Raw genomic sequence first — 27,737 nt, 5'->3', positions numbered from 1 at the left:
TTTGACAGTAAACTTTTTGTTTATATATCCAACAACACAGCACGAAATAACATCATCGTCTGGCTAATCGGGACCTCCGTCAGCCTACCCCACACCACACAATGGTACCCACACGCTTACCCCTCCACCGTGGTGGTGGTGGTGGTGGAATTGGTGGTGGTAGCATTGGTGGTGTTGGATCGTGGTGGTGGTGGTGGTGTTCAGTTGGTGGCGGTGGTGGTGGTAGCATTCTTGGTGGTGGTGGTGGCGGTGGTGATGGCAGCATTGATGGTGTGGCGTTGTTGGTGGTGTTGCTGGTGCATCATGGTGGTGGTGGCGTTGTTGGTGGTGTTGGTGGTGGATCGTGGTGGTGGTGTTCAGTTGGTGGCGGCGGTAGTGGTGGTGTTTGTGGTGGATCGTGGTGGTGGTGGTGTTTAGCTGGTGGCAGTGGTGGTAGCATTCTTGGTGGTGGTGGCGTTGTTGGTGGTGTTGTTGGTGGTGGTGGTGGCATTGGTGGTGGTGTTGCTGGTGGTGGTGGCATTGGTGGTGGTGTTGCTGGTGCATCATGGCGGTGGTGTTCAGTGGGTGTTAGCGGTGGTGGTGGTGGTGGTGGTGTCGTTCAGTGTGTGTTAGTGGTGTTGGTGGTGGTGTTCAGTTGGTGGTGGTGGTGTTGGTGGTGGTGTCGTTCAGTGGGTGTTAGCGGTGGTGGTGTTGGTGGTGGTGTCGTTCAGTGGGTGTTAGCGGTGGTGGTGTCGTTCAGTGGGTGTTAGCGGTGTTGGTGTTGGTGGTGGTGTTGTTCAGTGGGTGTTAGCGGTGGTGGTGTTGGTGCTGGTGTCGTTTAGTGGGTGTTAGCGGTGTTGGTGTCGTTCAGTGGGTGTTAGCGGTGTTGGTGTTGGTGGTGGTGTCGTTCAGTGGGTGTTAGTGGTGGTGGTGTTGGTGGTGGTGTCGTTCAGTGGGTGTTAGCGGTGGTGTTGGTAGTGGTGTCGTTCAGTGGGTGTTAGCGGTGGTGGTGTTGGTGGTGGTGTCGTTCAGTGGGTGTTAGCGGTGGTGGTGTTGGTGGTGGTGTCGTTCAGTGGGTGTTAGCGGTGGTGGTGGTGTTGGTGGTGTTGTCGTTCAGTGGGTGTTAGCGGTGGTGGTGTTGGTGTCGTTCAGTGGGTGTTAGCGGTGGTGGTGGTGGTGTCGTTCAGTGGGTGTTAGCGGTGGTGGTGGTGGTGTCGTTCAGTGGGTGTTAGCGGTGGTGGTGTTGGTGGTGGTGTCGTTCAGTGGGTGTTAGCGGTGGTGGTGTTGGTGGTGGTGTCGTTCAGTGGGTGTTAGCGGTGGTGGTGGTGAAGTTGGTGGTGTTGTTCAGTGGGTGTTAGCGGTGGTGGTGGTGTTGGTGGTGTTGTTCAGTGTGTGTTAGCGGTGGTGGTGGTGGTGGTGTCGTTCAGTGGGTGTTAGCGGTGGTGGTGTTGGTGGTGGTGTCGTTCAGTGGGTGTTAGCGGTGGTGGTGGTGTTGGTGGTGTTGTTCAGTGTGTGTTAGCGGTGGTGGTGGTGGTGGTGTCGTTCAGTGGGTGTTAGCGGTGGTGGTGTTCGTGGTGGTGTTGTTCAGTGGGTGTTAGCGGTGGCGTCAGCGATGTGCTCCAGCTCGTCGAGGTACCGCTGTCTCAGCGACCCCAGGTACGAGGCCAGGCCGGCTCCGTCCAGCCGCGAGTGTCGCGCCGCCTGGCCCAGCCTCGTCGCGAGGCGGTGGACGGCCGCTCGGTGCAGCACGGGCGCGGAGTCGGCCTGACGCTCCATCTGGGGGGGGTCGCGGAGGGGTCACGGGCGGCGGGGGGTCACGGGCGGGTCTCGGGGGGGTCGCGGCGGGGGTGTCAGCGGGGGTCAGCGTCGTTACCCAGCTCTTGCCGCCGATCCGCGCCAGCAGCCCCGTGGCGTCGCGCAGCAGGGAGGGCGGCAGCGATGACAGCGTGGCCATTTCCAGACCTGGACGCGGGGCACGCGGGGGGGGAGGGGGAGGAGGAGGGGGAGAGGGAGGAGGAGGGGGGGGGGAAGGCGACGGCTTCTTCTTCACGATGTTTGAGGCGCCGGCGGCCTCGGCAGGGCCATCCCCGCTCTGTGCCGCGATGCGTTTTTCCGGGCCGAGGGGTTTCCCCCCTCCCACTACCGGGACCTCGTGGAAATGCTCGGCAAATCTGAAAACCTGTTCCCTGGGGATCGGAGATCGGGTCACCGTTCTTTCCCCCAATGATGGTAATCGGTTGTGGCGCCGCAGGTTACTTTCTTGATGGGAGTTAAATAGAGATTTGTGATCGCGGGCCACTGATGCAGACTCCATCTCCTCGGCAACCCGCGACCGCCACCCATCCTTGCGGCGCCTCGCGGCTCTCCGAACCTCCGAGCGAGGGCTGCGGTAAGCCTCCTCATTCTCCGACGTGGGATTCTGTAGCCGATGACAGTGGGCCTGTCGCCATCCTGAACACCTCCTCTTGTCAGCCAGGGTCTCTGGGGAGGTCTGGACCGCGTACCCAAAGCAGCCATTTCAGCTGCATGAGTCACAGTCCTAAACCTCGCCCATTTACCCTCGACATCAGGAGGAGTGGGGGACGATGCCAATCCCAGCCGGCAGAGCATGCCACTAAGGGTTTGAATGGGGTCCTGGATGTACACCCACCACCGGAGTGAAAGAATTGCAGGTGCATCTTACAGATTACAAGTCGATGGTCAGTGGGCAGATCAGCTCCACGGTAGGTCCTGGTGTCAAGGACATGGGCTCGCATCCGCTGGTCCGTCACTATGTAGTCCAGCAGATGTTCTTGCTTGGACCCGGCATGCATCCATGATGTTGTGTGGATGCGGCGATGCCGGAACAGCGTGTTGGTATTTACAAGCCCATGGGCTGCACAAAAATGTAGCAGCCTCCTGCCGTTGTTATTGAGCTGGTCTGGCCCATGCCTTCCAATCACTCCAGACCAGGTGCATCATGACCAACTCGGGCATTCACCCAACAAGATGACTATTCCGAGGGGCCACTTTAGCTCGCACCTGTGACAGGAGGTCATAGAAGGCATCTGACTCATCGGCCTTGCCTGGATCCCTCCACGGATGTTCGTCTTCGGTGGGGGCATAAGTAACCACGACCACCACTCCTCACCTCCGGTTGTTGGGAAGGCGAGCCCAAAGTAGCCTGGAGCTTACAGCTTCCCAAACCTCACCGCCACGCTCCCACGCCCCCTTCATTCTTTTGTTTAGAAGAAGAGCCACTCCCTGTTGTTTGGCAGTCTCCTGCCGTGAGAAGAGGACTGTTCACCCCTCATGGTGGTAGGAGCCAGAGCCGGTCCACCGGACCTCCTGAATACCACAGAGATCCAGGCGGTACCGGTCCAGCTCCCGACAGAGGAGTGGCAGCCTCTCCTCCGCAGTGAGCGTTCGAACATTCCACGTGGCCACCCGTAGTGGTTTTTCGTTGTTTCTGGAGGAGCCCCGAGGGTAGATATTCAGTCTTCTGGCTCCGCCAAATGGGGTTTGGTCAGGAGACGTCATAGACGCCTGTCCCCCCGGGGCCTCCGGCACAAGCTTATTAGTTACATATTTCAGTTTAACTCGTGGTTTCGTGGTAATTAATTGAAGGTGGAAGGGTTACCAGCCCCTCGCACCTGTCCAGAGCCCCCGTTTAGCCCCTGTGGTGGATGCATTTGCCATGAGGGGAGGAGCCAATCAAAATTGGATCTCGCCCCAAAGCACTGTCCACGACAGAGTTGCCCATCCGGCACCGCGAGGAGGTAGGGGGTTGTTTTTCCGGACCACACACACACACACGTACACACACACGTACACACACACACACGTACACACACACACGCGTAGTACCGTAGTGCGTGTCCGGCGTGTGCCCCTGCACCAGCTTGTACGTGCACGTCACACGTGGCACCGTCCGCGAGTCGTCGGCACCAGCGGCTTTACCGTCACGACGGCCGGCCCAGGGCAGCTGCTGCTGCTGCTGATTGCGCGACTCCACCAGGAAGTGGCTGTTGGAGACGTTGGGGTAGAGGGTGGAGAGGTGGCTCAGCTCCAGGTGGTGGGTGGCGAAGATGGTGAACGTCTGGGGGAGGGGGGGGAGACACACAGGGGTGGTGAGGGTGGTGAGGGTGGTGAGTGGTGAGTGGTGAGTGTGAGTGGTGAGTGTGGTGAGTGTGAGTGGTGAGTGTTTGTGGTGAGTGTGAGTGGTCACCACCTTGCGCTGCAGGAGACACTCACAGACCGAGTGACAGATCCCCAGGGCCTCGTGGACCCCGGTGCCCCTCCCGAGCTCGTCGATGATCACCAGAGAGCGGTCGGTGGCTGTGCGAACTATGTAGTTCACCTGGGGTCATGGGGGTCACCGGGGGTCACCCACCCACTCACCCACCTACACACCCACCCACTCACCAACTCACTCACTCACTCACCCACCCACTCACACACCCAATCACCAACCCAATCACCCACCTACCCAACCACTCACCCACCCACTCACCCACCCACTCACACATCCACTCACCCACCCACTCACACACCCACTCACCAACCCACTCACCCACCTACCCAACCACTCACCCACCCACTCACCAACCCACTCACACACTCACCCACCCACTCACACACTCACCCACCAACCCACTCACCAATCCACTCACCCACCCACCCACTCACCCACCCTCTCACTCCCCACCCACCTCTCTCATCTCGATGGTGAAGGTGGAGGAGAGTGGCTGGATGTCGTCGTCCACACCGATGCGAGTGAAGATCTGATCAGCGATCCTCACGCAGGCAAAGTCGGCTGGTACGAAACAACCTGAAGCAGTGGTAGCACCCAAACACTCACTCACTTACTTACTCACCTACTCACTCACTCACTCAAACACTCACTCACTTACTTACTCACCTACTCACTCACTCAAACACTCACTCACTTTCTTACTCACCTACTCACTCACTCAAACACTCACTCACTTACTTACTCACCTACTCACTCACTCACTCAAACACTCACTCACTTACTTACTCACCTACTCACTCACTCACTCAAACACTCACTCACTTACTTACTCACCTACTCACTCACTCAAACACTCACTCATTTACTTACTCACCTACTCACTCACTCACCCAAACACTCACTCACTTACTTACTCACCTACTCACTCACTCAAACACTCACCTACTCACTTACTCACCTACTCAATCACCCACTCACTCACTTACTCACCCACTCACTCACCTACTCACTCAATCACCCACTCACTCACTCACCTACTCACTCACCTACTCACTCACTCACCTACTCACTCACTCAAACACTCACCTACTCACTCACTCACCTACTCACTCACTCACTCACCCACTCACTCACTCACCCACTCACTCACCCACTCAATCACTCACCCACTTACTCACCCACTCAATCACTCACCCACTCACTCACCCACCCACTCAATCACTCACCCACTCACTCACCCACCCACCCACTCAATCACTCACTCACCCACTCACTCAAACAGTCACTCACCCACCCACTCACTCACTCACTCACTGACTCACCCACTCAATCACTCACCCACTCACTCACCAACTCACTGACTCACTCACCCAATCACTCACCCACTCACCCACTCACTCACTCACCAACTCACTCATTCACCAACTCACCCACCCACTCACCAACCAACTCACTCACCAACTCACCCACCCATTCACCAACTCACTCACCCACCGACTCACTCACTCACCAACTCACCCACCCACTCACCAACTCACTCACTCACCCACCCACTCACTCACTCACCAACTCACCCACCCACTCACCAACTCACTCACTCACCCACTCACTCACTCACCAACTCACTCACCCACTCACCAACTCACTCACTCACTCACCCACCCACTCACTCACCAACTCACCCCCCCCCACCCACTCACCGATCTGTGCCATCACCTGGCAGAGTGCCACCTGTCTCAGCAGCGTGGACTTGCCGCTGTTGTTGGGCCCCGTGACAACGAGGAAGTTTGAGGCGTCCGACAGGAAGACGTCGTTAGGCACCAGCGGCCAGCCCAGCACCCGCTCCAGGATGGGGTGGCGAGCCCCCTTGAGGGCCAGCGTGCCAGAGAATTCCGGACGGACTGCAGCTCACCACAGACAGCGGGGGGGAGGTCACGGGGGGGAGGTCACGGAGGGGGAGGTCACGGGGGGGGAGGAGGTCACGGGGGGGGGAGGTCACAGGAGGGAGGTCACGGGAGCGGAGGTCACGGGGGGTGAAGGTCACGGCGGCGGAGGTCACGGGGGGAGGTCACGGGGGTGACGATCACGGGGGGAGGTCACGGGGGGTGAAGGCCACTCACTCACCCACCCACCCACTCACCCACTCACTCACTCACTCCCTCACTCACCCACTCACGCACTCAATCACCCACCCACTCACCCACTCACTCACCCACTCACTCACCCACCCACCGACTCACTCACCCACTCACCCACTCACTCCCTCACTCACTCACCCACCCACTCACTCACCCACTCACTCACCCACTCACTCATCCACCCACCCACCGACTCACTCACCCACTCACTCACCCACTCACTCCCTCACTCACTCACCCACCCACTCAGCCACCCACTCACCCACCCACCCACCCACTCACCGCGTACCGGACTTGGTGAGCGTGGTGCGGTGAGCGAATGCCAGCAGCATGTCCACCATGGACACTGCGTCAGCAAGCTTGTAGAGACACACAATGTCCTCCCGGATCTCCGCAAACAGCTTGGACAACACCCTGGGCACGGAGACAGAGCGGGGGTCACCCTCCCCTCCCCAAAGGGTGTTGTGTAAAGAGTAGTGTACAGTAGTGTATAGTGTAGTGCATAGTGTAGTGTACAGTAGAGTATAGTGTAGTGTATAGTGTAGTGCATAGTGTAGTGTAGTAGTGTATAGTAATGTATAGTGTAGTGTACAGTAGTGTATAGTGTAGTGTATAGTGTAGTGCATAGTGTAGTGTATAGTGTACAGTAGTGTATAGTGTAGTGTATAGTATATAGTGTACAGTAGTGTATAGTGTAGTGTATAGTGTAGTGCATTGTGTAGTGTATAGTGTACAGTAGTGCATAGTGTAGTGTATAGTGTAGTGTATAGTAGTGTATAATGTAGTGTATAGTGTAGTAGTGTATAGTGTAGTGTATAATGTAGTGTATAGTAGTGTATAGTGTAGTGTATAGTAGTGTATAGTGTAGTGCATAGTGTAATGTACAGTGTACAGTAGTGTATAGTGTAGTGTATAGTAGTATAGTGTAGTGTATAGTGTAGTGTATAGTAGTGTATAGTGTAGTGTATAGTAGTGTATAGTGTAGTGTATAGTAGTGCATAGTGTAGTGTATAGTGTAGTGTATAGTAGTGTATAGTGTAGTGTATAGTGTAGTGTATAGTGTAGTGTATAGTAGTGTATAGTGTAGTGTATAGTGTAGTGTATAGTGTAGTGTATAGTAGTGTAGTGTATAGTGTAGTGTATAGTAATGTATAGTGTAGGGTATAGTGTAGTGTATAGTAGTGTATAGTGTAGGGTATAGTATAGTGTATATTGTAGTGTATAGTAGTGTATAGTGTAGTGTATAGTGTAGTGTATAGTGTAGTGTATATTGTAGTGTATAGTGTAGTGTATAGTGTAGTGTATAGTGTAGTGTATATTGTGGTGTATAGTGTAGTGTATAGTGTAGTGTATAGTGTAGTGTATAGTAGTGTATAGTGTAGTGTATAGTGTAGTGTATAGTGTAGTGTATAGTGTAGTGTATAGTAGTGCAGGGCATAGCCAGGGGGTTCCTCTGCAACCCCCACAGGTAGACGGGGCAGTGAGTGGAGGAACAGATGGAGATTAGTCCACCACACTCTGCCTGGGGTAGGGGTGTTCTCTCACACGTTGGACATGAGGTAAATCTCCTCCACGGCCTCCTGGCTGCGGCAGTTCAGCCTCATGAGGTCCATGGTGGTGTAGCTGAGAAGGTTCCCACGTTTGCTCACCTGGTGAGTGAGGGGTGGTGAGTGGTGAGTGAGGGGTGGTGAGTGGTGAGTGAGGGGTGTGGTGAGTGGTGAGTGAGGGGTGGTGAGGGGTGGTGAGTGGTGAGTGAGGGGTGTGGTGAGTGGTGAGTGAGGGGTGGTGAGTGAGGGGTGGTGAGTGGTGAGTGAGGGGTGGTGAGTGGTGAGTGAGGGGTGGTGAGTGAGGGGTGGTGAGTGAAGGGTGGTGAGTGGTGGGGTGAGTGGTGGTGAGTGGTGAGTGAGGGGTGGTGAGTGGTGAGTGAGGGGTGGTGAGTGAGTGGTGAGTGAGGGGTGAGTGAGGGTGGTGAGTGGTGAGTGAGGTGTGGTGAGGGGTGAGTGAGGGGTGGTGAGTGGTGAGTGAGAGGTGAGTGAGGGTGGTGAGTGGTGAGTGAGGTGTGGTGAGGGGTGAGTGAGGGGTGGTGAGTGGTGAGTGAGGGGTGTGGTGAGTGGTGAGTGAGGGGTGGTGAGTGAGTGGTGAGGGGTGAGTGAGGGGTGAGTGAGTGGTGAGTGAGGGGTGGTGAGTGGTGAGTGAGTGGTGGTGAGTGGTGAGTGAGGGGTGGTGAGTGGTGAGTGAGGGTGGTGAGTGGTGAGTGAGGGGTGTGGTGAGTGGTGAGTGAGGGGTGGTGAGTGGTGAGTGAGGGGTGAGTGAGGGGTGAGTGAGTGGTGAGTGAGGGTGGTGAGTGGTGAGTGAGAGTGGTGAGTGGTGAGTGAGTGGTGGTGAGTGGTGAGTGAGGATGGTGAGTGGTGAGTGAGTGGTGGGGAGTGGTGAGTGAGGGTGGTGAGTGGTGAGTGAGGGTGGTGAGTGGTGAGTGAGAGTGGTGAGTGATGGGGTGAGTGGTGGTGAGTGGTGAGTGAGGGGTGGTGAGTGGTGAGTGAGGGGTGAGTGAGGGGTGGTGAGTGGTGAGTGAGTGGTGGTGAGTGAGTGGTGGTGAGTGGTGAGTGAGGGGTGGTGAGTGGTGAGTGAGTGGTGGTGAGTGAGTGGTGGTGAGTGGTGAGTGAGGGGTGGTGAGTGAGGGGTGGTGAGTGGTGAGTGAGGGGTGGTGAGTGGTGGTGAGTGAGGGGTGGTGAGTGGTGAGTGAGGGGTGGTGAGTGGTGAGTGAGGGTGGTGAGTGGTGAGTGAGGGGTGGTGAGGGGTGAGTGAGGGGTGTGGTGAGTGGTGCGCTGAGTGGTGAGTGAGGGGTGGTGAGTGAGGGGTGTGGTGAGTGGTGGGGTGAGGGGTGAGACTCACACATAGACACATAGACTCACAGATAGACACATAGACTCACACATAGACTCACACATAGACACATAGACTCACACATAGACTCATAGACTCACACGTAGACACACACATAGACACATAGACTCACACATAGACACATAGAATCACACATAGACACAGACTCACACGTAGACACATAGACTCACACATAGTTCACACATAGACACATAGACTCACACAAAGACACAGACTCACAGATAGACACAGACTCACACATAGTCTCACACCTAGACACATAAACTCACACATAGACTCTGGGTCTATGAGTGGTGAGTCTGTGAGTGGTGAGTCTATGAGTGGTGAGTCTGTGAGTGGTGAGTCTGAGTCTCTGTGTGATGAGTCTATGCGTCTCTGCGTGGTGAGTCTATGGGTCTCTGTGTGGTGAGTCTATGGGTCTCTGTGTGGTGAGTCTGTGGGTCTCTATGTGATGAGTCTATGGGTCTCTGTGTGGTGAGTCTATGGGTCTCTGTGTGATGAGTCTATGGGTCTCTATGTGATGAGTCTATGGGTCTCTGTGTGAGTCTATGAGTCTCTGTGTGGTGAGTCTGTGGGTCTCTGTGTGGTGAGTCTGTGGGTCTCTGTGCGATGAGTCTATGGGTCTCTGTGTGATGAGTCTATGAGTCTGTGTGGTGAGTCTGTGAGTCTCTGTGTGATGAGTCTGTGAGTCTCTGTGCGATGAGTCTATGAGTCTGTGTGGTGAGTCTATGGGTCTCTGTGTGGTGAGTCTGTGGGTCTCTGTGCGATGAGTCTATGGGTCTCTGTGCGATGAGTCTATGAGTCTCTATGTGATGAGTCTATGAGTCTCTGTGTGGTGAGTCTGTGGGTCTCTGTGCGATGAGTCTATGGGTCTCTGTGCGATGAGTCTATGAGTCTGTGTGGTGAGTCTGTGAGTCTCTGTGTGATGAGTCTGTGAGTCTCTGTGCGATGAGTCTATGAGTCTGTGTGGTGAGTCTATGGGTCTTTGTGTGATGAGTCTATGGGTCTCTGTGTGAGTCTATGAGTCTCTGTGTGGTGAGTCTGTGGGTCTCTGTGTGGTGAGTCTGTGGGTCTCTGTGCGATGAGTCTATGGGTCTCTGTGTGATGAGTCTATGAGTCTGTGTGGTGAGTCTGTGAGTCTCTGTGTGATGAGTCTGTGAGTCTCTGTGCGATGAGTCTATGAGTCTGTGTGGTGAGTCTATGGGTCTCTGTGTGGTGAGTCTGTGGGTCTCTGTGCGATGAGTCTATGGGTCTCTGTGCGATGAGTCTATGAGTCTCTATGTGATGAGTCTATGAGTCTCTGTGTGGTGAGTCTGTGGGTCTCTGTGCGATGAGTCTATGGGTCTCTGTGCGATGAGTCTATGAGTCTGTGTGGTGAGTCTGTGAGTCTCTGTGTGATGAGTCTGTGAGTCTCTGTGCGATGAGTCTATGAGTCTGTGTGGTGAGTCTATGGGTCTCTGTGTGGTGAGTCTGTGGGTCTCTGTGCGATGAGTCTATGGGTCTCTGTGCGATGAGTCTGTGAGTCTCTATGTGATGAGTCTATGAGTCTCTGTGTGGTGAGTCTGTGGGTCTCTGTGCGATGAGTCTATAGGTCTCTGTGCGATGAGTCTATGAGTCTGTGTGGTGAGTCTGTGAGTCTCTGTGTGATGAGTCTGTGAGTCTCTGTGCGTTGACCTTGATGAAGACCTCTGGCAGACGCTGTTCGGGCTGCAGGGAGTGAGCGGACGTCTGGATGTAAAAGCCACGCAGGGCGCTGTAGCTCATGGACATGGGCAGGTTGTGAATCTCGGAGAGCTGTTTGATGATCTCTGGGAGAGAGAGAAAATGGGCAGGTTGTGAATCACGGAGAGCTGTTTGATGATCTCTGGGAGAGAGAGAATGGGCAGGTTGTGAATCTCGGAGAGCTGTTTGATGATCTCTGGGAGAGAGAGAATGGGCAGGTTGTGAATCACGGAGAGCTGTTTGATGATCTCTGGGAGAGAGAGAATGGGCAGGTTCTGAATCTCAGAGAGCTGTGTAATGGTCTCTGGGAGAGAGAGAATGGGCAGGTTGTGAATCACGGAGAGCTGTTTGATGATCTCTGAGAGAGAGAGAATGGGCAGGTTGTGAATCTCGGAGAGCTGTTTGATGATCTCTGGGAGAGAGAGAATGGGCAGGTTGTGAATCTCGGAGAGCTGTTTGATGATCTCTGGGAGAGAGAGAATGGGCAGGTTGTGAATCACGGAGAGCTGTTTGATGATCTCTGGGAGAGAGAGAATGGGCAGGTTCTGAATCTCGGAGAGCTGTGTGATGGTCTCTGGGAGAGAGAATGGGCAGGCTGTGAATCACGGAGAGCTGTTTGATGATCTCTGAGAGAGAGAATGGGCAGGGGAGAGAGGGGGAAGAGTGGGGGAGAAAGGAGGAGAGGGGGGGGGGAGATGATGGTGGAACCCACGACCTCCTGCGTACCAGGCGAGGTACTTGACATCTCGCAGCCACCGTGATGATGACGATGATGAGAGAGACACGCAAACTCCAAACGTACAGCAGCAGGCGGTAGAGAGAGAGAGGAAGAGAGAGATACAAAGACGGCCGGGGAGGGCTACGGGTGGGTGAGCCGTGCCGTGCCTTCGATGTCTCCGACAGCCTCGGAGAGGATGCGCCGAGCGAGGTCCAGGAAGCCGTTGAGGCCGGGGCGCACGACGTGGCAGCGCCGTGTCCTGGCCGAGAGGAGGTTGCCCTTGCGGAAGGGCAAATCGTCGGTCAGCACCGTGCGCAGCTTGCCCAGGATCGCAGGGAACCTGGCACGGGGACAGCGGGGGAGGAGACGCGGTGGGGGTTGTGGTGTCGCCGCCGCCATCGACGCCGCCACCGTCGCCGACAACAACAACGACGACGACAACCGCCGTTCGCCACTAAGTGGCGATGACGTCACCACGACGCTTGTGCCAGGCCATGTGCACTTCAAGGCCACGTGAAGTGTTGAACGCACGCTGGCACGAAGGTCACGGGGCAGACCCAGGTGCCAGGGGGGGACTGACTGAGATGAGTGGCTGATGCACCACCTGTGCCCCCTACTGTGCCAACCCGCTGTGCTTTAGCCACCCGGCGCTCCGCTCGTTGTTGTGAGCGTCGCTCCACCGCCCTCCGTTGTTGTTGGAGGGCGACTACCTCCAACTGCCCAGTAGCATCCTTCACGAGCCTCCTCCACTGAGTCCGATCTCGACACCGCTGGTACCAGTCATCGGCAAGTCCACTCAGCTCCACGTCCTCCTGTACCACGTCACTCCATCTTCTCTAGCCCCCTCGATCCGGCTGAACAAAAGCTGTTTCGGCATGTGATGGCTGGGCATGCGGGCTACATGGCCCAGCCAACGCAGTGTTGCCTGCCGGAGGAGCTCACCGATGGGACCTTGCCCAGATCTTTCAAGGATTTGTGAGCTCCTCACACAATCCAGCCAGGTTAAACCCAGGATGGATCGTAGACAGGCCAGCCTAAATGTTTCTAACCAGCAAAGATGTTCCCTTAGGGGGGTCCACGTTTCACAGGCATAGAGAAGGGAGGGAATGACTGTGGCCGAGAAGACCTGAAGCTTAGTGCGGAGCGACAGACCAAGTAGCTTCCACACAGCATTACGCAACCGATGAAAAGATAATGCCGCTTGACCGATTCCGAGTGCTGTTAAACCGGAGCCGGTCATGAGCACACTGCCCAGGTATGGGAAACTCTCCACTCTCCCCACAACTATCCCATCACCAATTGGAAGTTGTGGGGGTGGAGTGTCCGATGGCACAAAATACCCAGGCAAGTGCTTAGTTTCAGTGGGTAAGGCTCCACCTCTTAGTGGCAAGCTCCAGGTTCAGCAGCAGTGCCTCCAACTCCTCCTTTGAGTGAGCAGCAATTCCCAGATCATCGGCATACATTACATGGTTGAACAATCGGGAGCCATCCCTTGACCGCACCCGGGCATCGATCAGCCTCCCATTCTATCTGTACCAGATGGGAATTCCTCCGGTACAGCTACTGAAGACTTCACGAACTACGTGGTCAAAATAGATGTTTAATAATGTGGGAGCCAGAGGACATCCCTGCCGCACCCCAAGGTGTACAGGGAATGGCTCCGACTCCCGGCCACGTAGATTTGCCTGGGCCCGCTCACTATCATGAAGGTCCTTAATGATCATGAGCAGAGGGTCAGGGACTTCGAAAGCACGAAGAACAACCCAGAGCCCAGGCCTACTGATGGTGTCATAGGCCTTGGTCAGGTCAATAAAGCAGAGATGTAGGTCTTGTTGGAATTCCCTATACCTATACTGTAGCAGACAGACAGAAAATATGACATGTGCAGGAACGCCTTTTCCTGAAACCGCATTGGGGTTCCGCATGCCTCTTCTAAGCGTGCCTTGCACGGCGATGTTGAATAATCCTTGCCAGGACCTTTCCCGGCACACTGAGGAGTGAGATACCCCTGTAGTTGTTACAGTCTGTACGGTCCCCCTTCTTAAAGAGGGGGACCACCAGGGCATTCTTCCAATCCTGCGGAACCCATCCAGTGGTCCAGACTGTTGTTATGATGTCATGTAGGACAGTTTGTGCACAAACGCCACCCTTCCTCAGCATTTTGCATGGGAGATCGTCTCTACCCGGTGCCTTTCCTGGTCTCAGACTCTGGATTGCCTTCAGTACTTCCTCAACAGATGGCACCTCAGCCAGCCACTCACAGGGGGTGACTTCTTCCAATATTTGAGGCACCGCAGCCTCAGTAGTGTCATCCCCACTTTGGCCCACAATGTTTTCCAGGTTGAGGGATTTTTCCTCCCCCAGGACCTCACAGAAATGCTCAGCAAATATGCAAACCTGTTCCTCGGGGTCGGAGATTTGGTCACTGTTCTTTCCCCTAATGATGGTAATAGGTGTGGCGCTGCAGGTTATATTTTTTTATGGAGTTAAAGAGCGATTTGTGATCGCGGGCCATTGAGGCAGACTCCATCTCCTCAGCAACCCGCGACCACCACCCATCCTTGCAGCACCTCACGGCTCTCCATACTTCCGAGCAAAGGTTACGGTAAGCCTCCTCATTCTCCGACGCGGGATGCTGTAGGCTATGAGAGTGGGCCTGTCGCTTTTCTCAGCCAGCCTGAGCACCTCCACTGTCAGCCAAGGTCTCTGGGGAGGTCTGGACCGTGTACCCAAAGCAGCCATTGCAGCTGCATGAGCCACAGTCCTAAATCTCGCCCATTGTCCCTCGACATTAGGAGGAGTGGGGGACGATGCCAACCCCAGCCACACTGAGACCAGGCCACTATGGGTTTAAATGGGGTCCTGGGTGTACACCCACCACCGGAGTGGAAGAATGGCAGGCGCATCTTACAGATGACTAGTCGATGGTCAGTGGGCAGATCAGTACCACGGTAGGTCCTGGTGTCAAGGACATGGGCCCGCATTCGCTGTTCCGTCACTATGACATCCAGTAGATGGCCTTGCTTAGACCCGGCATGCATCCATGATGTTGTGTGGATGCGCCGATGCCGGAACAGCGTGTTGGTAATTATAAGCCCATGGGCTGCACACAAATCTAGCAACCTCCTGCCGTTGTTATTGAGCTGATCTGGCTCATGCCTTCCAATCACTCCAGACCAGGTGTCAGCATCATGACCAACTCGGGCATTGAAGTCACCCAACAAGATGACTCTATCCCGAGGGTCCACTTTAGCTAGCACCTGTGACAGGAGGTTATAGGAGGCATCTGACTTATGCCTGCATCCTTCCACGGATGTTCATCTTCGGTGGGGGCATAACTAACCATGACCACCACTCCTCACCTCTGGTTGATGGGAAGGCGAGCCCAAAAAGTAGCCTGGGGCTTACAGCTTCCCACACCTCACCACCACGCTCCCACGCCCCCTTCATTCTTTTGTTTAGAAGAAGAGCCACTCCCTGTTGTTTGGTAGTCTCCTCCCCTGAGTAGAAGACTGTCCACCCCTCACGGTGGCAGGAGCCAGAGCCGGTCCACCGGACCTCCTGATTACCACAGAGATCCAGGCGGTACCGGTCCAGCTCCCGACAGAGAAGTGGCAACCTCTCCTCCGCAGTGAGCATTCGAACATTCTACGAGGCCATCCGTAGTGGCTTTTCGTTGTTAAAGGAGGAGCCCCGAGGGGAAGGATTCAGTCTCCTGGCTCCGCCAAATGGGGTTTGGCCAGGAGACGTCATAAATGCCTATCCCCCCGGGGCCTCCGGCACAAGCTTATTAATTACATTTTTCATTCATGGTTTGGTGATAATTAATTGAACGTAGATGGGTTACCAGCCCCTCGCACCCATGCAGAGCCCCCAATTGGCTGCTGTGGTGGCTACAAACGTCATTAAGGGAAAAGCCAAAAATCTAAATAGGCCCTCCCCCCATGGCACTGCCCACCACAGCGTTGCCATCCGGTACCAACGAGGAGGTAGGGGGTTGTTTTTGCCACCGTCACAACCCTCACCATCACCACCATCACCCTCACCACCGTCACCACCATCACCACCATCACCACCACCACCCACACCACCACCCCCACTACCACCACCACCACCACCACTACCACCGTCACCACCATCACCCCCACCACCACCCACACCTCCACCCCCACCACCACCACCACCACCGTCACCACCCCCACCATCACCACCACCTCCTCCACCACCCCCACCCACACCACCACCACCACCACCTCCTCGACCACCATCACCCCCACCACCACCACCCCCACCACCACCCCCACCACCACCCCCACCACCACCACCTCCTCCACCACCATCACCCCCACCACCGTCACCACAGTCACCACCTCCACCACCACCACCAGCCGGTCTCCTCGTCACCTGCAGTCCAACAGGGAGCTCTGGTAGGCTGTCAGCAGTGGAGTCTTGCAGGGGCTGAGCGCTCGCTGGGAACACAGCAGGGGAGAGATAGGTGAGGGTGACACCTGCACCTGTCACTCACCACTCACCACCTCACCACTCACCACCTCACCACTCAACTCACCTCACCCTTCACTCAACACTCACCCACCCCTCACCAACCCCTCACCTCACCACTCACCTCACCTGCCACTCACCCTACCTGTGGGTGTTGTGGAGGCACCCCCAGTGGCAGCTGTCTCTGTGTGTGAGTCTGCTGTTGCCTAGGGGCACCCCCAGTGGCAGCTGTCTCTGTGTGTGAGTCTGCTGTTGCCTAGGGGCACCCCCAGTGGCAGCTGTCTCTGTGTGTGAGTCTGCTGTGGTCTAGGGGCACCCCCAGGGGCAGCTGTCTCTGTGTGTGAGTCTGCTGTTGCCTAGGGGCACCCCCAGTGGCAGCTGTCTCTGTGTGTGAGTCTGCTGTTGCCTAGGGGCACCCCCAGTGGCAGCTGTCTCTGTGGGTGAGTCTGCTGTAGCCTAGGGGCACCCCCAGTGGCAGCTGTCTCTGTGTGTGAGTCTGCTGTAGCCTAGGGGTACCCCCAGTGGCAGCTGTCTCTGTGTGTGAGTCTGCTGTGGCCTAGGGGCACCCCCAGTGGCAGCTTAATGATAATGATAGTGATCAATAATAATTAGTGATGATAGTGATCAATAATAATTAGTGATGACAGTGATTAACAATAATTAGTGATGATAGTGATCAATAATAATTAGTGATGACAGTGATTAACAATAATTAGTGGTGATAGTGATCAATAATAATTAGTGATGACAGTGATGAACAATAATTAGTGGTGATAGTGATCAATAATAATTAGTGATGACAGTGATTAACAATAATTAGTGATGATAGTGATTAACAATAATTAGTGATGATAGTGATTAATAATAATTAGTGATGATAGTGATTAACGATGATTAGTGATGATGGTGATTAACAATAATTAGTGGTGATAGTGATCAATAATAATTAGTGATGACAGTGATGAACAATAATTAGTGGTGATAGTGATCAATAATAATTAGTGATGACAGTGATTAACAATAATTAGTGATGATAGTGATTAACAATAATTAGTGATGATAGTGATTAACAATAATTAGTGATGACAGTGATTAACGATAATTAGTGATGATAGTGATTAACAATAATTAGTGATGACAGTGATTAACAATAATTAGTGATGACAGTGATTAACAATAATTAGTGATGACAGGGATTAACAATAATTAGTGATGATGGTGATTAACAATAATTAGTGATGATGGTGATTAACAATAATTAGTGATGATAGTGATCAATAATAATTAGTGATGACAGTGATTAACAATAATTAGTGATGATAGTGATCAATAATAATTAGTGATGACAGTGATTAACAATAATTAGTGATGACAGTGATCAATAATAATTAGTGATGACAGTGATTAACAATAATTAGTGATGATAGTGATTAACAATAAGTAGTGATGATAGTGATTAACAATAATTAGTGATGATAGTGATTAACAATAATTAGTGATGACAGTGATCAATAATAATTAGTGATGATAGTGATTAACAATAATTAGTGATGATAGTGATTAATGATAATTAGTGATGGTAGTGATTAACAATAATTAGTGATGACAGTGATTAATGATAATTAGTGATCATAGCGATGAACAATAATTAGTGATGACAGTGATTAATGATAATTAGTGATGGTAGTGATTAACAATAATTAGTGATGACAGTGATCTTGGGCAGGCGATGTAACCTGCAGTGGAGACACCAACTCCAGGACATGCTTGAGGTGGATGGCGTAGTTGATCTTAGACTCAGAAGTTCTCAACTGGAACAGGGTGGATGGATAGACAGATACATAGATAGATACATTTTGATTTAAAGCTTTCGTGACCGCAGGGATTCATATTCTTGGTTCTTTCGGTAAAGTCACCACGTAGAAAGGGAAACTATAAAATAATAAAAATATAAAACAATAAAATTATCACGAAGTTTCGACTGCAACACAAGTAATCATCATCAAGGTGTGAAAACCACAGCAAGAAAATTGTATTGTTTTATATTTATATTATTTCCCTTCTACGTGACTTTACCGAATATAGATAGATACATGTAGAGATAAATATAGACAAATAAATAGATCACTAAATAGCCTCTCTCTCTACATCACGGGTGGGGAACCTTTTTTCTACCAAGGGCCATTTGGATATTTACAACATCATTCGCGGGCCATACAAAATTGATCAACTTAAAAATTAGCCCGTTATATCCGGTCAAACGTTTAATTAACTCGCCCCTAATGCGATGGGCTGGAACTGCTTCTCTTTGGCGAAGCGTTTGGTGATGTTAGCCGGTATTGACGATGTTGTTGCTACTCGCAACTGCTCTTCCAGGTTTGCTCTACCTAGATTTATTGAATTTCGAGTCCTGCCTGCGGTTGCCTTGGCAGGGCCAGAGACCGGACGTTCCCCACCCCTGTTTAACGTGATGAAGGGGTACTGTGTGGTGCTGAGCGAGGTGATGCTGATGATGATTAAAGTGATCATCTCACCGTCTCTGTCTTAGGGATTTGAATCAGCATTGAGAGCAGGTGGTCTACATCCAGAAACTGACTGATAGCTGCACACACATACACACAGACATCACACATATACACACAGACACACACACACAGACATACACAACAACAACAACCGCCATTCGCCACTAAGTGGCGGTGACGTCACCACGACGCTTGTGCCAGGCCATGTGCACCTTGAGGCCACATGAAGTGTCGAACGCCCACCGGCAGGTGGTCACGGGGCAGACCCAGGTGCCACGGGTCGACTGACTAAGATGACTGAGATGACTGGCTGATGCACCACCTGTGCCCCCTACTGTGCCAACTTGCTGTGCTTTAGCCAGCCGGCGCTCCGCTCGTCGTTGTGAGCGTCGCTCCTCCGCCCTCCGTTGTTGTTGGAGGGCGACTGCCTCCAACTGCCCAGTAGCGTCCTTCACGAGCCTCCTCCACAGAGGCCGATCTTGACACCGCTGGTACCAGTCATCGGCAAGTCCACTCAGCTCCACGTCCTCCTGTACCACATCACTCCATCTCTTCTCTAGCCCGTGCCGCGCCCGTTTAGCCCCCTCAATCCGGCCGAACAAAATCTATTTGGGCATGTGGTGATTGGGCATGCGGGCTACATGGCCCAGCCAACGCAGTCTTGCCTGCCGGAGGAGCTCACCGATGGGACTTTGTCCAAATTTTTCGAGGATTTGTGAGCTCCTTACACAATCCAGCCTGGTTAAACCCAGGATTGATCGTAGGCAGGCCAGCCTAAATATTTCTAACCGGCGAAGATGTTCCATTAGGGGGGTACACGTTTCACAAGCGTAGAGAAGGGAGGGAAGACCCGAAGCTTCGTGCGGAGCGACAGACCAGGTAACTTCCACACAGCGTTACGCAACCGATTAAAAGATAATGCCGCTCGACTGATTCGGAGTGAGACCTCTGCTGTTAAACCGGAGCCGGTCATGAGCACATTGCCCAGGTATGGGAAACTCTCCACTCTCTCCACAACTGCCCCATCACCCACATACCCACTCACCCACCCACCCAACCACTCACTCACCCACTCACCCACCCACCCACTCACTCACCCACTCACCCACCCACATACCCACCCACCCACTCAGCCACCCACCCACCAACCCACCCACCCACCGGCCTGCACTCTATAGAAGTTGTCTTCCTGCATCAGCTCATCCACACAGTCGAGACGGCCTCTGAGCGTCTCTTCGTCCACCAGCGGCTCGTGGATGTTGGCTCTGAGCCGGCGCGCTCCTCCACGCGTCCTCGTGTAGTTGAGCACCCCGAATAGCGAGTGGGAGCTCCTGGGTGCACGCTCGCACGCACACACACACACACACGGGTGGAGGAGGGTCACACACACACCAACACACACCCACTCACACCACACTCGCACCCACACATACACGCACACACACCAACACACACACACTACCACACTTGCACCCACACACACCCCCACACACACCAACACACACCAACACACACACCAACACACACACACCAACACAAACCACAAAACAACAACAACCACCATTCGCCACTAAGTGGCGGTGACATCACCACGACGCTTGTGCCAGGCTATGTGCACCCTGAGGCTACGTGAAGTGTCGAACGCCCGCTGGCAGGAGGTCACGGGGCAGACCCAGGTGCCACGGGTCGACTGACTGAGATGACTGGCTGATGCACCACCTGTGCCCCCTACTGTGGCAACCTGCTGTGCTTTAGCCACCCGGCGCTCCGCTCGTTGTTGTGAGCGTCGCTCCTCTGCCCTCCATTGTTGTTGGAGGGCGACTGCCTCCAACTGCCCAGTAGCGTCCTTCATGAGCCTCCTCCACAGAGGCCGATCTTGACACCGCTGGTACCAGTCATCGGCAAGTCCACTCAGCTCCACGTCCTCCTGTACCACATCACTCCATCTCTTCTCTAGCCCGTGCCGCACCCGCTTAGCCCCCTCAATCCGGCCGAACAAAAGCTGTTTCGGCATGCGGTGGCTGGGCATGCGGGTTACATGACCTATCCGAGGGGCCACTCTATCCCGAGGGGCCACTTTAGCCAGCACCTGCGACAGGAGGTCATAGAAGGCATCTGACTCATCGGCTTTGCCTGCATCCCTCCACGGATGTTCATCTTCGGTGGGGGCATAAGTAACCACGACCACCATTCCTCGCCTCGGGTTGATGGGAAGGCGAGCCCAAAGTAGCCTGGGGCTTACAGCTTCCCACACCTCACCGCCACGCTCCCACGCCCCCTTCATTCTTTTGTTCAAAAGAAGAACCACTCCCTGTTTTTTGGCAGTCTGCTGTCCCGAGTAGAGGACTGTCCACCCCTCATGGTGGCAGGAGCCAGAGCCAGTCCACCGGACCTCCTGAATGCCACATAGATCCAGGCGGTACCGGTCCAGCTCCCGACAGAGGAGTGGCAGCCTCTCCTCCGCAGTGAGCGTTCGAACATTCCACGTGGCCACCCGTAGTGGTTTTTCGTTGTTTCTGGAGGAGCCCCGAGGGTAGATATTCAATCTCCTGGCTCCACACACAACCACACACACCACACACACCCACACACCACACACACCAACACACACACCAACACACACACACCAACACACAGAAGGGGGAGCGGCTATCCCCGCTAGCGAGGGAAGAGGAGGCATCGTCTACCGGGGGTCGTGGGAGTTGCGCAGCAGCTCCAGGTTGGCGGCCGTTGTGCCGTCGATCATGGCGGTGCGCTCACTGCCGCAGAAGGAGACGCGCACGGAGGCCGGGGCGAGCACCACGCCCTGGATGAACTCCACATACTGCAGCAGCGCCGCCGGCGAAGCCAGGCAGTAGTATCTGGGGGTGGTCGGCAGGGGGGAGGGTGAGAGGGGGGTGGGTGAGTGGGTGGATGAATGGATGGGTGAGTGGATGGGTGGGTGGGTGAGTGAGTGGGTAACCCTAACCCTAACCACTCCATCTCTTCTCTAGCCCGTACCGTGCCCGTTTAGCCCCCTCGATGCGGCCGAACAAAAGCTGTTTGGGCATGCGGTGGCTGGGCATGCGGGCTACATGGCCCAGCCAACGCAGCCTTGCCTGCCGGAGGAGCTCACCGGTGAGCTCCTCACCCGCTCACCCACACACTCACCCACACACTCACTCACCCACTCACCCACCCACTCACCCACCCACACACACATCCACACACACACCTACACACACCCACTCACTTCCCCTGCACGTCCATGAGTACGGTGGCCATGTGGGGCACGCAGAGCCTTCGCACGGCGTCCATGCCCCGCTCCTCGTTGAAATATTTCCTCAGCACCGTGGTCACGTGGGCCTCCTGCACACGCACTCACCACGAGGTGGCAGCACCCACTGTGGTGCGTCTGTGGGTCTCTGGTGAGTCTGTGGGTCTCTGTGTGGTGAGTCTATGGGTCTCTGTATGGTGAGTCTTTGGGTCTCTGTGCGATGAGTCTATGGGTCTCTGTGTGGTGAGTCTGTGGGTCTCTGTGTGATGAGTCTAGGAGTCTCTGTGTGGTGAGTCTATGGGTCTCTGTATGTGATGAGTCTATGGGTCTCTGTGTGATGAGTCTATGGGTCTCTGTGTGGTGAGTCTGTGGGTCTCTGTGTGATGAGTCTAGGAGTCTCTGCGTGATGAGTCTGTGGGTCTCTGTGTGATGAGTCTATGGGTCTCTGTGTGATGAGTCTATGGGTCTCTGCGTGGTGAGTCTATGGCTCTCTGTGTGATGAGTCTAGGAGTCTCCGCGTGGTGAGTAGTGGCGATGCCCTCCGTGCGTGCTCACAGGGAAGTAGTCCCTCAGCAGGGTGAACATTTTGCTGGCGTTTGGGTTGCAGGCCGTTTGGGGCATCACCACCTCCAGCGGGCGTAGCACCTGCAGCTTGGTGATCGCCTGAACAAGCAGCAGCAGCAACAGCAGCAGCAGCAGCAGCGCCAGCAACGAGAATAACAGGCTGAGGTGCAGCAGGAGGAGGTCACGGGACAGACCCAGGTGCAGTGCGTTGACTGCTGTGCCAGGCTAGGTGCACCAGGAGGAGGTCACAGGACAGACCCAGGTGCAATGGGTTGACTGCTGTGCCAGGCTAGGTGCACCAGGAGGAGGTCACGGGACAGACCCAGGTGCAGTGGGTTGACTGCTGTGCCAAGCTAGGTGCATGAGGTAAGGTAAAATTAAAAAACTAGTGTTTAATAGTTTAATACTAACTTAACCTGTCAATGTATATAAATATACTGCATACCTGCAGAATAACGACACGCACACATTGGCACGTAGCTACTTACGTGGCTACTGGGTCCCGCACTTTCAAGGGCCCCGCGCTAAACGCTTTCAAGCGATCAATTCCGGTTCGGTGATTCTGCTCTCTTACCAGAGTACGAAACCACCCTTCAGCTTTTACGAACGGCCGAGTGTGTTGAAGGTTCAGTTTCAGTTTTCAGTTTATTTTGGGTATAGCCCTGTGAGCCATCCGGCTCTTGAATCGGAGTGCAACCGCAACAAACCAACAAACCAACAAAAACACGACCAAGAAAAGCATCAAATTTTGACTTAAAGCTTTCGTGACTGCAGTGATTCATATTCTCAGCTCTTTCGGTAAAGTCACGTTGAAGGGAAACAATAAAATAATAAGCACAGAGACAATTTAAACCGAGAAGATGTATTCTGGCTTAGCAATCATTGTAAGGATTTGATAAACTATTTCAGGTCTTAATTGATTGTTCACGCTTACGGTGGCTTTCAGACAGCATACATTAATTTTTCGTCTCCCCCCTCCTCTTTTCAGAACATAGATGGACTCGTCATTCTAAATAAACTGACAAATCGTGGCGCCAACGTATTTTTATAAATAAATAAATGCACCGATTATAAATAAATAAATTAATGTGAACCGCCACTTCTTTCAAATGTTTCTTGCCGTTGGTTTTGACATCTGATGATGACCGTTTGTGTTATGGTTGAAACGTCGTGAGAATTTTTATAGTTTTATATATATTTTAGTATTTTATTGTTTCCCTTCAACGTGGTGACTTTACCGAAAGAGCTAAGAATATGAATTACTGCTGCAGTCACGAAAGCTTCAAATCAAAACAACCACAACCACAAAGAAAACTTAGGTTAGAGATGTGTCGCATTATCCGGCCGTACAGCAAGTGACAAAAATGACAATCGCTTTACCGCGCAGGTGAAGAATGTGCGTGTTTTAGTTTTTAATTCAGGGCCCGGTTCATAACACGCACTGCACAGGAGGGGGGGGGCCCTTTGTGTTCGTGCACGGAGAGAGAAGGAGGGGCGGAGGCTGACCTTGACGTAGGGCTGGCTGTCGGGGAACTGACACAGCACCAGCTCGGGGCAGCGCAGGTCGATGCTGGCCAGGCCGACCTCGCCCCGAGCGATACCTCGGCCCTCTGCCAACGCCACCACCACCGACCTCGCCTCCACTTCCTCCTCCTCCTCCTCGTCGCCGGCGTCGGCGTCGTCAGTCGTGGAGAACGAGGTCGCTGCGGGGCCACAAGAGAGACGGGGTGCTGCCTCCTGTCGTGAGTCGATGAACGGTGGTGAGTCTACGGGTCTCTGTGTGAGTCTATGGGTCTCTGTGTGAGTCTATGGGTCTCTGTGTGAGTCTACGGGTCTCTGTGTGAGTCTACGGGTCTCTGTGTGAGTCTATGGGTCTCTGTCTGAGTCTATGGGTTTTTGTGTCAGTCTATGGGTCTCTGTGTGAGTCTATGGGTCTCTGTGTGAGTCTACGGGTCTCTGTGTGAGTCTACGGGTCTCTATGTGAGTCTACGGATCTCTGTGTGAGTCTACGGGTCTCTGTGTGAGTCTACGGGTCTCTGTGTGAGTCTACGGGTCTCTGTGTGAGTCAATGGGTATCTGTGTGAGTCTATGGGTCTCTGTGCGAGTCTACGGGTCTCTGTGTGAGTCTATGAAGGGTGGCGAGTCTATGGGTCTCTGTGTGAGTCTATGGGTTTCAGTGTTAGTCTACGGGTCTCTGTGTGAGTCTATGGGTTTCTGTGTGAGTCTACGAGTCTCTGTGCGAGTCTATGGGTCTCTGTGTGAGTCTATGGGTTTCTGTGTGAGTCTATGGGTCTCTGTGTGAGTCTATGGGTCCTGTGTGAGTCTATGGGTTTCTGTGTGAGTCTACGGGTCTCTATGTGAGTCTACGGATCTCTGTGTGAGTCTATGAAGGGTGGCGAGTCTATGGGTCTCTGTGTGAGTCTATGGGTCCTGTGTGAGTCTATGGGTTTCTGTGTGAGTCTATGGGTCTCTGTGTGAGTCTATGGGTCTCTGTGCGAGTCTACGGGTCTCTGTGTGAGTCTATGAAGGGTGGTGAGTCTATGGGTCTCTGTATGAGTCTATGAAGGGTGGTGAGTCTACGGGTCTCTGTGCGAGTCTATGGGTTTCTGTGTGAGTCTACGGGTCTCTGTGCGAGTCTATGGGTCTCTGTGTGAGTCTATGGGTTTCTGTGTGAGTCTATGGGTCTCTGTGTGAGTCTATGGGTCCTGTGTGAGTCTATGGGTTTCTGTGTGAGTCTATGGGTCTCTGTGTGAGTCTATGGGTCTCTGTGCGAGTCTACGGGTCTCTGTGTGAGTCTATGAAGGGTGGTGAGTCTATGGGTCTCTGTATGAGTCTATGAAGGGTGGTGAGTCTACGGGTCTCTGTGCGAGTCTATGGGTTTCTGTGTGAGTCTACGGGTCTCTGTGTGAGTCTACGGGTCTCTGTGCGAGTCTACCGGTGGACGTGGTGGCCCTGCTGCTGCTGCCGGGCGCATGCCGCTGGCGTTGCCGCCGCGAGCCGCCTGGCGCCGCACGGAACCGGGAAGAGGGGAGGGGCGCCCGCGGGGCCCAGGAGGAGAAGCCTGGCATCACCACGGTGGGAGCATCACCGCAGCCGCCACCGCCACCACCGCCGCGGGCCCTGCCGCCGCCGCTGGTGGTTGTGGCGGTGTCGGCGTTGCCGCTCCGGTCGGCCAATCCCGACTCTGGGAACAAGAGAAACGGGGGGGGGGGGGGGGGCGGACGGAGACTTAATTAAAGCGGTCCGTTTTCTTCGGGGCTCCTCGCGCTCACGGCCCTGTTCCAACGCGGCACGGGGGGAGCGCGATGGCACCAGAAGGCCGACATCGTTCAAGAGAGAGGCTTCACCAAAAACAGAAGCGAGAGAGCTTGCATTCTTCGACAGCTGGCGAGGAACGACGCCTCCCTCTCGTCTCCCCCCCCCACCGCCCACCAACCCCAGCGAGGTCTTGTGCGAAATCCTGTTCGGCAGGATTAACGGTGCTCCCCTTTGACAAGACCCTAGCGGAGGGAGCGAGCTGATTTTCTAAAGGGAGGGGGGGGAGAGGCTGCGTAGGGCCACACATTTGCTCGACGCAACATCACAGAACGGTGCCCGGAATGGAAAGCCGTGGGCTTGTCGGGGCCTTAACGCTCCGCAGGGAGCGGAGAGCAGCCAGATGCAATCTGTTCCTTAAACCTGTCGTGACCACAGGAATTCATGTTGTTGAGTTATTTCGGCAAAAACTCACATAGGTACGAAAACATTTTAATGGATCACGACGTTTGGATCGCGACACAAGCAACCGTCACCAGGTGTGAAACGAACACAGCAGGTGGACCGCCGACGTAGGAGCTGACGTAGGAGCAGTCCACGTGACCTCACCAAAAGAACCAAAGGATAAGGAGCAAGAGGAGCCAAAGTACGGTAATCCGTCAACATCAAAATAATCCGCGGAGAGGCGTCATCCCCCTCAGGGACGGAGCCAGGATTTTCAGCCCGGGGTGACATTCAACAAATGTTAACTTCAAGAATGATTAGAGATTTCGATTTAAAGCTTTCATGACTGCAAGGATTCATCTTCTTTGGTTCTTGCGGTAAAGTCACCACGTAGAATGAGAATAAAATAATAAAACAATAAAAGTCTCACGACGTTTCGGCCACAACACAAGTGGCCTTCTTCAGGTTTAAAGGGACAGACCTGTTGGGACGACAGGTGGCCTGAAGAAGGCCACCTGCGTTGCGGCCGAAACGTCGTGATAAGTTTATTGTTTTATTTTATTATTTTATTCTCATTCTACGTGGTGGTGACTTTACCGAAAGAACCAAAGAAGATGATTAGAGAGTCAGGCTTGAACCAGACGCCATCGGTTTGGCGACACGCTCTGATGGTGCAGTTACACGAAGTCCGCCGGACCGAGTGTCGTGCACTTACACGCACAATGTTTCAGATTTTTCGATTTTTTATTTTTTTTTCGGGGGTGACAATTGTCTAACCCTGTCACCCCCCCCCGCCCCCTGGCTCCGCCGCTGATTGCCCTCCTGCACTCTCTCTGACCTTGCATCCTGGAGTGGCGTGCCGCGGGCGTGGAGCTGAGCAAAGACGAGGAGGCGGAGGAGGTGGAGGCGGTGGTGCTGTGTAGCTTGGCTCTGGTCTTTGTGCGCCGGGGAGGAGAATCCAGCAGTAGGCCAAACGAGTACTTGGGACCCTTCGTGGACATCCTGCAACCAAGCCTGGGGGTGAGCGAGATGTTGACTACCTCACCTGGTATACAGCAAGAGGTCGTGTGTTCCACCACCATCATCATCATCACGGTGGCTAGGAGATGTTAACGCCTGAGCCTGGCAGTGATTAGGAAGCTTGGGGAATATTCAAATCTGTGCGAGGGGCTTAACGCTGCTCAAACGATGAGGATCTGCGAGATTACCTCATCCGATTTCAAAAGAGCGGATCACCTGTCAGACACACACACAGACATCACACACACACACAAGACACACACAGACATCACACACACACACAAGACACACACACACATCACACAAGACACACACAGACATCACACACACACAGACACACACAAGACACACACAGACATCACACACGCAGCCATCACACACACACACACAATACACACACAGACATCACACACACATCACACACACAGACATCACACACAGACACACACACAGACACACACACAGACATCACACACAC

General features: G+C 53.8%; 1 protein-coding gene across 1 annotated transcript; it reads right to left on the bottom strand.

Annotated features, from left to right (window-relative positions):
• Positions 1-27,613, bottom strand: LOC142909415 (mutS protein homolog 4-like). The gene is made up of 21 exons (XM_076059732.1): positions 27,448-27,613; positions 27,078-27,241; positions 25,476-25,724; positions 24,047-24,336; positions 22,532-22,639; positions 21,953-22,068; positions 21,408-21,581; positions 19,882-20,051; positions 18,730-18,797; positions 17,932-18,006; positions 16,100-16,164; positions 11,858-12,035; positions 10,930-11,058; positions 7,897-8,000; positions 6,641-6,765; positions 5,914-6,114; positions 4,671-4,789; positions 4,190-4,318; positions 3,826-4,057; positions 1,853-1,941; positions 1-1,755 (listed from the first exon to the last, which is right to left on the bottom strand). The coding sequence occupies exons 1-21, from the start codon at positions 27,450-27,452 to the stop codon at positions 1,564-1,566; spliced, it is 2,982 nt and encodes a 993-aa protein (XP_075915847.1). The 5' UTR covers positions 27,453-27,613; the 3' UTR covers positions 1-1,563.
• Between the last annotated feature and the right edge of the window lie 124 nt (positions 27,614-27,737).

Source organism: Petromyzon marinus, unplaced genomic scaffold, assembly GCF_048934315.1.
Source record: "Petromyzon marinus isolate PM22_M1 ecotype Great Lakes invasive population unplaced genomic scaffold, UKy_Petmar_22M1.pri1.0 PM_G_Scaffold_121, whole genome shotgun sequence".
In the NCBI taxonomy this organism is placed as follows: domain Eukaryota; kingdom Metazoa; phylum Chordata; class Hyperoartia; order Petromyzontiformes; family Petromyzontidae; genus Petromyzon; species Petromyzon marinus.
Note: the sequence above shows the minus strand (reverse complement) of the source record. Positions and strands in the feature narration are given on the sequence as shown.